This window comes from Charadrius vociferus, unplaced genomic scaffold, assembly GCF_000708025.1.
Source record: "Charadrius vociferus isolate BGI_N301 unplaced genomic scaffold, ASM70802v2 scaffold619, whole genome shotgun sequence".
Lineage (NCBI taxonomy): Eukaryota > Metazoa > Chordata > Aves > Charadriiformes > Charadriidae > Charadrius > Charadrius vociferus.
The window spans coordinates 400945-411588 of record NW_009649962.1 but is presented as its reverse complement, the minus strand read 5'-3'; the positions used below and the strand labels follow the sequence as shown (position 1 = coordinate 411588).

At 50.3% G+C, this 10644-nt stretch overlaps 1 protein-coding gene across 1 annotated transcript in view; it reads right to left on the bottom strand.

The window, feature by feature from the left end:
• Positions 1–2794: 2794 nt before the first annotated feature.
• PPL (periplakin) overlaps positions 2795–10644 on the bottom strand; it is a 41743-nt gene continuing 33893 nt past the window's right edge. The window contains exons 16-24 of the mRNA XM_009891554.1: positions 10028–10206; positions 9787–9925; positions 8780–8973; positions 8259–8409; positions 7880–7963; positions 6763–6879; positions 5989–6081; positions 4919–5479; positions 2795–4801 (exon numbers count right to left, since the gene is read on the bottom strand). Of these exons, the coding sequence (XP_009889856.1) occupies positions 2795–4801; positions 4919–5479; positions 5989–6081; positions 6763–6879; positions 7880–7963; positions 8259–8409; positions 8780–8973; positions 9787–9925; positions 10028–10206 (3525 nt within the window). The remainder of the gene's footprint in view (positions 4802–4918; positions 5480–5988; positions 6082–6762; positions 6880–7879; positions 7964–8258; positions 8410–8779; positions 8974–9786; positions 9926–10027; positions 10207–10644) is intronic.

Below are 10644 nucleotides of genomic sequence, written 5' to 3'. Positions count from 1 at the left end.
CTTCTCCTGAGCGCGCCCTTTCAAGCTGTGCGTAGCTAAAAGGGCAGGCTGTGGTGCCAACCGAGCTTTATGGGGTTTGATTTTTCTGCTCTTCCCCCAGTCTGCCTCTTCTCAGGCCCCCACAGCCACGTCTGAATCGTGCAGTAGTAGTGCTGATCCGCACAGATTTTTACTGGTATTTCCAGCAAAAGCTTGCAGCCTTCCTTCTTGAGCTTTGGGGAAGGATGCTGACACTGAGTATACCAGCAAATATCTGCTTTAGTTTTCCCCATTTTTGGTAAGATCCAAGATGGACCGTTTTCAGTTTGAGCTGATGCATAATTTCCCAAGATCAGTGCATTGTTTGTGGTTTAAAAATAAAAAAAAACCCACAGCTGAGATTTAAAATTTGTTTACAGAACATACCTAGGGTGTAGCGAAAGAGCCAAAGACAGAACTCGTGTTATTAAAACTAAGCACAGCGGTTACGGATGGACTCTGAGCAGTGGATGTTGTCGCATGGTTCCCGTTGGAAGGTCTGATCCTGAGAGGTACTTTGCACCTTTGCCTTCCCCTGGCAGCTGAAGGAGCGTGCAGACACCGGGCAGGATAGGGACTCTCCGCGAGTGACTCGAGGTACTGGTTCTACTCCCTCTCTTTGCTTTCACTTGAATGCTGCTGCTGGGAAGCACCCGCGTGCGTGGCCAGAGCAGAACGCCCTCCTTCTAGCAATTTAGCGAAGCCTCTTGCCTCAGGGAAATGTTTATTTGGTGGAAATTCTGTGGGATAATTCTTTTTTTGTTGGTGGGGTTTTTTTTTGGGGTTTTTTTTTTTTTTTTTTTTTTCTCTTTACACGCTATAATGAATGAGTGAATGGGATGGAGCAGAGTCGCAGCAAGGCGCGAGCGCGCCGCGACCCGTGGGGAGCCGGGAGTCGGGCGTCTCTGCCTTGACGAGGCAACTTGCACCGCTTTCGTGACGGCGTGGGGAGGTGAGGCTCCCGCGGCACGCACTTAGTATGGCAGTTCCTTTTGGGTGTAAGAGCTGCGGTTTACTATTATATTATTTTTTTAAATTTTTTTTTTTTTTTGGTGTGTGTTGGGACTGTCTTGCTGAAGATAGCGGGGGTGGTATGAAAACTGTTAATCTTGTACAGAACAACCGAATAAATTGTTTCAAAGTTTCCAAAATGCTTTTTTCCATCTCCTTCCCTCTAGTTTCAGGACTTTGTTTTCAAGAATTTGCCTTTCAGCTTAGATGATCACCTCTTGATCATCTCGTTTCTGGACTAATGAATTATTTACTGTTTCAACTAAAGTCTCTTGCGCAGTAAGTAAATTGCAGCTCTGTTTCTGGCCGTTGCGGGGGTAGAGCTGCACGTCCTCATTTGATGTGCTCCTGCTGACGCTTGAAGTTTGACATCTGGAAAGAGCACATGGGGTTCGGACCCTGGAGCAGCGGTGGGATCCCGCCTCATCCTTCATTCACAAAGGTAAAAGAGCGGTGTTGATCCCCAAAGCCGGGATGGCTGCGCGGGGAATGCTCACCGCTGCTTTTGCTGAGGGCAGAGTTTACCGGGGTTCGCGTCTTAGCTGAAATTTGGGAAAAAGGAACCGGATGCTCTCTAGATGCGGAAGCCCCTGGTGCCATCCCAGTGCAATTCCCTGTTTTCCTGCAGCTGCAGTCCCATTTGTCAGTGCAGTTCACTCCAGTCTAATGCTGCTAATTACTCCTGCCTCTAATGCTGCTCCAGCAATTTCCCTCTTGGAAAAGAGTCAACGGCTAAAATGAACGGTCTTATTTTTTTCACTTTGACTCTGAAATGGCGTCTTTCTGTAAAGCCCAAGAGGAAGAGACGGCCAAAACGAAGAAAGAAAACCCAACTTCTGATTGGAACCACTGCATTTTTATTTTGTGTGCTATAAATAGAATTCCCCTCTATTTCCCATTCCCTTACACAAGTAAATGAGACATGTAGCTGTGTGTTAACTCCGCCCAGTAAAATACCAGCACAAACGGCTTTTAACCGTGAGGTGAGCTAACTGTGTTTCGAAGGCGCTCTGCGTTTGGTTACAGTCGCATGCTTTACACTACCCGCTTGTGTTCGGCAATACTGCCACCTCTTCGCGTAACTTCTCGGTGACCTTGGGGGTGTACGAATGCTCCTCCTGGATCTACGGCTGACGCCGTCAAATTACACCTGCTTCACTCTTCCCCAGCAGCACAGGCACGTAGGTGAACAAAGTGATGGTGTTTCGGTATTCGCGTGGTGATACTGAATGGAGATGTGTAGCACACCTTTGTTTTTCCAGAGCTGGTTTCCTCAGAGGACGATCCCATCACTGAGTCGGTTGTCCACGATGAAACTGTCTGGCTTACCAACATGTAGCTGCCGTAACCAGCTCCTGCTGGTCACCTCGGAATCATCTTGACCTTCAGTCTCTCTAATGACTGCTGTATGCAGTTTTTTAGGCGACTACGTGAGTATATGTGGAGGAAGCTGCAGGTTCTACTGAGTCTTTGGACTTTAGGCACTTCACTGTCCTAAGGCGCTTTGTCTTGGTTTCCGTTAGGTTGAGTGATTCGGTAGGGATGAAGAGGGGGGAGAAGTTTTTGCTGTAGTCCCGACAAACATGTTTCCCACTACTGGTGGTGCTTTTCCCACAGTGTATGGACAGCAAGCGGCGTGGCTTGGTAGCGTGGCTGGGGCAGAGGCTGTAGCATTTTGGAAGACGCATAGGAGGGCAAGGGTTTGCAGTGATCTGGTAGTCTAACGAGTGGCGCAGCTCTGCCTAGCTGCTCTTCAGAAAAGTTTCTAAAGTGGAGGGAGCGCTGCGTAATTACTTCCGGACACCAAGACTGCCAACTCCTGGATCGACATCTCCTTGTTGAGGTAACTGTTGTACTGAGCCATGGTTAGCCTTCCGCTCTTCAAGGCATCCTCAATTGAGAACTCTCTACCGGACTTTCTGTCGAGGATGACAGACGATTCCCCATTGGGACCCTTTATTGAGATCTCCTCCCAGTCACATTCCTGACTCTTCAGTTTGACAAACAAGCTCCATTCAATGAGGCCGAGCACATGAGCTTCTTCTGGAGACATTTCTTTTCCTGTATCGGGGTCGATGACCACAATGGAGCGCCTCAGGTGGTTCTCTCTTTGCTCCCTCTTGATAGCCACTGTCTTGAGGCGATTCTGGAGTTGCTCGATCTCCGCATCTTTTTCTCTGGATAACTGCTTCAGATCATTTAACTCTCTTTCCAAAGCTTGGAATCTGGAGTCCAGGTTCATTCCACTGTCCACATGGGTCATGTTTCTCAGATCCCGAGCTTCTGTCGCTGTGAGTTCAATCTCTGACTGCAGCCTCCTTGTTTCCATCAGCAGGTTCTGTTTCTCAAGGTGTAGTTTGTGGTTTTCCTCCCTTAATAAGTCTAGCTCCTTCGAGGACTTGGAGTTGTTGAATTCCACCTCGGACAGCCTGGTTTCGAGGCGGTTGATATCTGCATCTAGCTCCCTCTTACGCCTGCTTTCTTCCTCCAGATTGCTCTTCAGCTTTTGAATCTCGTACTCTGTGTCTCCTTTGTCCACTTGGACGCTCTCTGAAAAGACCACTTTCTCTTTGACCTCCATCTTCTCCAAAGAAAGGAGCTTCTTTCTCAGGGCTTCTAGTTCAGTTTGCAAGACTTGTCTCCGGTGCTTCTCTTCTTCTAGCTCCAGCTTGAGGAGGGAATGCTCCTTCTCTTGCTGGGGATCTTGCTGAAGGATCACTTTCTGTTTCACAGTCACGCGTTCAGTTGTCTCCCTCTCCTGTTCTTCCAGCTCGTTCAACCTAATCTTCAGCCTCTGCACCTCCAGTTCAGCCTCTCTGCGGGCTTGTCTCTCCTTCTCAAGTTCTTCTAGCTGACGCTCTAGCTCAGACCGCCGCCTCTGCAGCTTGCGGAGTTCTTCACGGAGGCAATCAATTTGCTTCAGCTCGCTCTCAATGCTCTGAGAGAAGGAGTTGACTTCAGCTTTCAAGGCAGGATCTTGCTCATACTTCACTACTTCCTGTTGGACCACTTTCTCCTTCACCTGGGAAAGTTCTTCCTCCTTCTGTCTTACTTTCTCTTCTTGGAGTAGCCGCTCCCTCTCCAGGTCAATATGTTTCATCTGTTCGTCTGCTAGCTGCACTCTCAGAGACTCTACCTCCTCTCTAGTCTTGGGGTCTTCCCGAAACTGCAGAATTTCTTGAACGACTTCCTTGGTATGCACTTGAGGTTTGGTATCTTTCAAAGCTTGTATCTCTTGTTTCAGCTGGTAGATCTCAAGATCGGCTCTTTCAATTGCTCCCGTCCTCTCTATGATTTCCTCCCGGAGTCGCTGTAGTTCCTTTTCGGTTTCTGGATCATTCTTGTACTTAATGACCTCCTTAATGACTTCTTTGACTTCTACCAGTGGCCCTCTGTTCCTCAGAGCGGCCAACTCATTCTGACAGCTCTTCAGCTGTTCATCACCACCTCGGTATCTCCTCTCCTGCTCTACCAGCTCCAAACGAAGGTTGGCAACTTCGTTTTCAGCCTTGGGATCTGGGCGCACAATCTCACGCACTTTCTCCTGGACGACCACCTTGGAGTTCTCTTCCTCCAGCAGCTGGATCTTCCTGAGCAGCTCAGCCTTTTCCCGCTCGTTGGAACGACCCTTGGACTTCTCGTCTTCGTACTGGCGCCGGAGCTCGTTCACCTCCCTCTCGATGGCTAAGTCTTTCTCTACCTTCAGCACCTCCTTGACGGTAATTTTGCCCTCAGCCATGGCCCGTTCCTTCTCAAGGCGTTTGAGCTTGTCCTGGAGGAAGCTGAGCTCTTCCTCGTGCTTCTGCCGAAGAGCGCTCTCCCTCTGTTTGTTCTCTTGCAACATCCGGAATTCCATCTCCAGCTGGGGATCATTCTGCAGCTTCAGCACCTCCTTCTCCGTTACCTTCTCCTGCTCTTTGTTCTTCTCGCTGGACAGCACAGCAATTTGTTGGCGTAAAAGGACGACTTCGTTCTCTCTGGTTCCTTCCTGCCTCCTGAGCTCTTCCAATTCTTCTTTGAGCTTCAGGATTTCATCAGCTTGAGCCTTATCTTGTTCAATGCGCAGTACTTCTTTCACGATATACTCCTGCCCTCCTTCCCTCTTCTCGTGCTCCAAAACGCGCAACCTGATTTTAAGAGCCTCCAGCTCATCCTGGAGCACCTGGTTCTTGCGCTGCTCCTCTGCCAGGTTTTGCTGCAGTTTGTGGAAGCTCTCCTCCAGCTGAGGGTCGGGCACTTTCTTCAGCAGTTCTTTCTTAATAATGGTTTCTTGGGGCTTCTGGTTTTGTAGGTGGACAATGTTGTTCTGAATGGCTTTGATCTCCGCTTCTAGCTGTTGCCGACGCTGAGTCTCATCCTCAAGCTCTTTCTTCAACTTCCAGACTTCTTCCACGGGCCTTACGGATTTTTTGCTCTGGACGGAGTCTTGTGTCACTTGAACCTCTGGTTGCTGTTGTTTGAAAAAAGAACACATAGTCAAAAATACCCCAAATAATCATACTTTTGGTGCTTATTTTCAGTGCCTCCTGGGACTAAACGCCTGGAGGATGTTGGGCTCGGTTAGTGGAGGTTGCCTTTTCCAAACACTGAACAGGGGTGGGGGTATTTGCAAAGAGGTGGCTCTTGAACTGCTCTGTGGATTCCCAGCCCGAGAAATGCTTTCTGCGACGGCTGTTGCTGGCAGAACAAAGCTTGTAGCCACGGGGTCGCTAATTCTAGCACCGGCTTGGCAAAAGGAGTGTTAAAAATGATGTGGAGCTTCCTTGGATGAGTGCGGGGTGGGACTGGGAAGCACATAGGGTCATCTATCTGCTTTAAGTGTCTACTGGTGAATGATTTTGGAGGCACGAAACGCTAGCTAGATGTGTTTCCAGTTCAACTTGCAATAGCAAAGGCGCGCGTGTATATTATTTACACGACTGTCCTTTCGGTATCGCGTTGCTCCTGGTGATCGCTTACCTGCCGCAGGAGGCTCTGAGCGAACTCCAGGTTCTGCAGCCTCTGTTTGTTCACAGCGTTCACTTCGGTGAACTTGGCCGCCAGGACAGCTTCCTACGGAACGAAAATGCATTGAGAAAAGGTGGTGGAACCAGGGGTGCTTGGTCAAGACTTGCTGAATAGAAACAATGGCCAGGTCCTGAAGATGTGACCCTGGGTGCTCTCCTGAAAGCCTTCTACAGCGGGGATCTGCCAAGCTTCGGAGGAGGAAGAGCGATTCTCGTGCACACATGCAAAGTCATGGTCCTACTGTATGTTTCCTACTCAAGATGTGCAAAAAGAGATGCAGGCAAGGAAGAACCAGGTGGACACTTCTGCCTGCCTCGACAGGCAGGATGAGTTTGGGGCAGTTAGCAAACAGATCCTGCGTAAATAAGTAGCTCGTGGCCTTCTCTCGCTGTAAGTATTTCTATCTAGCGTGCGGTCTTTGGCGGTGAAATCTCACTCGCTGTTTGAAAGTCTGGAGAGGGGAAAAACTTTCAGGTTTTTGGCTTTTCTCCCAAAGTGCTAAAATCCAGCATTTTCCCTCTCACATTCTGGCCAGCCCAGCCCCCCCAAAAAATTGATGGGTGATCAAAAGAATGATGGAAAAATTCCTTCCTCCCCTGATTCTCTGCCCTCCCCTGTAGTCCCCTCTGGGACCACGGTCACTGACAGTAAATCTGTTTGCAAAATCCCCGTTGGTCCCATGAGCTTTCATCTGCTTTAGCTCTCTGTAGGTCACCTCTTCCTTACCTCCTCTTTCACTTTTGCGGCTGGAGACTGGAGCCTGGGCTTCTTGCTCATGTACCCATTCCGGCCGTTCTCTAGGTCGAGGATGGACCGTAGCTTCTCTGCTTCCAACTCGTAGTCCTGTGGGAAGAAGTTCCCAAGAGGAAAGTGAGATTACTGGGTCTCCTCCGTGCACAGGTCCCTCCTAAACCCTGGCTCCAATGACTTCCACCCTTGACCTGTGTGTTAGGCGAGCTGCTGAGGATGGTGGGATGTGGAGCACTGTTGGCAGGACCTCCCAGCAAGGTTCTGAGTCGGGTACTGTCCTGTGACCGTGACAGCGCAGCTGCAGGCAAAGACCTTCCAGTGCCCTTACTGATGCTGGGCTTGGCATGGAAACCCTCCTTTCACAGACAATAAATCTGGGCCAGTTGCCACGCTAATGGCCACTTGATGTCAACGTCAGAGCAGATCTAACCTGGATGTAGCTCATCAGTTGACTGAGCAAGGGCACTAGGCTTTCGTTAGGTGGCTTCTTGTAGGATGTGAGTGATTCTGCCCCCTCTCCTCTGCTCCAAGAGCCCTCTGCAGTGCTGCCTCCGTCTCCGGGGGTCCCCGCACAAGGAGGACATGGACCTGTTGGAGCCGGACCAGAGGAGGCCCCGGAGATGCTGCAAGGGCTGGAGCCCCTCTGCTGGGAGAACAGGCTGGGAGAGTTGGGGGGGTTCAGCCTGGAGAAGGCTCTGGAGAGACCTCATTGTGGCATTTCAATGCCCCCCCCCTTAAAGGGGGCTTATAAGAAAGATGGGGAGGGACTTTTTCGCAGGGCCTGTTGCCCTTGGACAAGGGGTAATGGCTTTAAACTAAAAGAGGGGAGATTCAGAGTAGATATTAAGAAGAAATCTTTGACACTGAGGGTGGTGAGACACCGACCCAGGTTGCCCAGAGAGGTGGTGGCTGCCCCATCACTGGGAACATCCCAGGTCAGGTTGGACGGGGCTCTGAGCAACCTGATCCAGTTGAAGATGTCCCTGCTCATGGCAGGGCGGTTGGACCAGATGGCCTTTAAAGGTCCCTTCAACCCAAACTATTCTATGATTCTATGTTAAAGTTCTCCCCCCGGCAGAATTGCAGTCCTTACCTTCACTGCCTGCTGGTATTGCTGAGCTGTGGCGGAGACCTTCTGCACCTCCTGTTCCTTGCTTGCGATGTCACTGAGGAGCGCCTGGCGTGCACAGAGATACGGGTCAAAGGGAACACAAAATCCAAACGCCTCGCTCAGCCTTTGTGCCATTAAAATTACAAGACTGAGAATAACGACCTTCTTGAGCTGCCCTGCTCTGTGTAAACAAGGCACAGGTAGGACAGTGGGACCTCACAGCGTAAAAATAAATGAAGCTAATAAGTCTTTATATTTATCTGGTTTATGTTCAGGAGCTATCTGAACGCTACTCCTTATCTTTTAGCGTTGTTCCTTCTCCTCTCCCCGTGGAGCCCAGAGCGCTCTCACAAAGAATTACCGCTTGGTTCTTCAGCTTCGTTTCCACTTGCTGGATGTTGTCGGTCTCCTGCGGCTCGTAGTTAGGTATGTTGCACAGGAACTGGTTGATTTTGTCATAGTTGGTGCGGTAGTTGGAATAGGCGCTTTTGGCTTTCTGCAGGGTCTGCGTTCTGTGGGGGCAATCGGCTCAGCTTCAGTACTATGGTATCTCTCGTGTCTTCTGCAAACACCTCTTAACCCATCCCCGCTTCCCCTGCTCCCTAAAGACACAGATTTGAGCCAGAGGTCTTCTCCTGCCAAAATCCCCATCTCTGTTGCAAGAGCACTTAATCCTAAAGGCTGCCCAGATCTACCCAGCCAGCGCATGCCAAGAATCTCTCTCTCTTCCTCCTTAGCCCTCCCTGGAAGCCCTTCTGCAACTCCTCGTGCCCATGATGGTGATTATGCCTCTTCCAGATCCAGTGTGGTTCCAACTCCACGGTAGACAACCTGGCTCTCCAGGCTGGTCCAGTCCTAGCTAGATCCTCTCCTCTCTCTTACCTGTGGTCGATTTGCTTGCTGAGGTTGTTGAAGCGCTGGTTGAGTTTGTAGAGCTCGGCTTCTTGCCGTTCGATGTCGGGGCAGTGCTCCTGGAACTTGCTGGCCAGGGCGTTGGAGCACGTCTTCGTCCTTAGCAAGTTCTGCTCTGCTTCATTGAGCAGGAACCTTTTGGACTGGAGCTCAGTGCCCATGGCCTGTGGGGAAAAAAAACCAGGAGAGAGGGATTCTCTGGGCTTCGGTCACTGTTCCTCATCAACTCCAGCAACTGCGCTGGAGCTACAGAGGATGCGAAGGAACGGCTGAGCTGCAGTAGTGCTATGAGTTGTGGAGAAAAGCAGGTCAAAGGCTTCCATTGTAAGCAGAACCGTCTGGTGAACCTGATGGGGAGAAAAGCTAGCTCCCGCTCCCTTCTCTGCCTGTTAATCTTTAAAAACGAGCATACTGCATGCAAAATATTTGGTGCTCCTCATGTGAGCCTCAAACCCCATTCCTGCCAGTGCAACAGCTCCAGAAGCAGCTGTGAAAGCTTTTTTTGTGATGGTCTGAACTTGAGAACTTGATGGAAAAGCTGAAGGAGGATAGAAAATTCTGGCCTAGCCAGTTCTTGGCCTTTCTATAGCACAAGGATTGCCGATTTTGGTCGGTAGCTTTTCCTAGCGACAGCTGTTCTCAAAGCCATGCTAGGTCCATCTCTTTCAAGTATCACGCCTCTGTGTCGCTTTTCCCCAGACCATTTTTATGCTTCATTTCTCCATTAGTCTTTCCGTCAAATCACAAGCATTCAACTGGCATTTGGTTTCCGGTTTGGGGATGGAACAGTTTTGCATTTAAAGCAGGTGGGGATCACTGCACTTAACGTGGGGTCTCATCTCCAGCTGGGGGAGGCCATCCCTTTGCCAATCGATTCAAGCTTGTGGGTTGAGCAGCAGTTACCCCACCTTTTGGGAAGGACTTTTGTTTGTGGAGCGTGTCAATAAGGTAGAAAACCAGCTGGAAGCAACACTCACCAGCAGCTCTTCTTTCTTACGGTCCACCACCCGCAAATCCTCTGGTACCGTGTCATCTATAACCAGTTTGTTCTCATAGGTAGAGAGCAGGTCTCGGCCTTGCTGGAGGCTCCTCTCGAGGTGCGTGGCCACCTCAACTCTATGGACACAAGAGGAAAGGTGTTTAAGCATGCCTGCACCTATCTCCTGCAGCATCCTACGTTATGCCAAGGCTCAAGCCATGACTTAAGCCATGACTTACTTCTCTTGGGCAGCGCTGAGCAGCTGGACCACGCGGTCATACTTCTTGTTGGTATTCTCCACCTTGTTCTTAACCAAGGTGGCGCTGCCAGTGTTCGGCACGGATTCGATGAAGACCTCGCACTCCTGGATCTTCCTCGTTTTCTCAGGTTCAATGCGACGGACCTCGTTGGTGATGTTCTGCAGTAGGAATAAAGCCTTTAGAGCAACTGAACCTGACCCTTGGCTGTCCAGTGTCAGAAGAGAGGTCAGGGCTGAGGGCTTGTGTTTGATGGCAGGTGCCTTTTGGCCCAGGGGACAAAAGGCTATTTTCTGTTGAGTTTCTGTTGACTTAATAGCTCTTCTGGGGCAGGCTAGCTCGCCCTTAGCAAGGAAACTCTGGCTGGGGAGTGGTTCCCACCAGCTCCAGCTCTCTCGGAAACGTGCTGGACTCATCTGGACCTTTGGGTTCTGCAGCCTGAGGGATGAATTCTTGCCTGGACATCAAAGCGCTGCAGGCAGTTGAAGCAATTTGCTTTCACTTGTGGTGGCACTTGGATTTTGACACAGCCCTCGGCGGGTGATGTAACCAGCACCTGAACTTCCTCCTAAACCAAGGGAGGTTTGTGGCATGGAGCC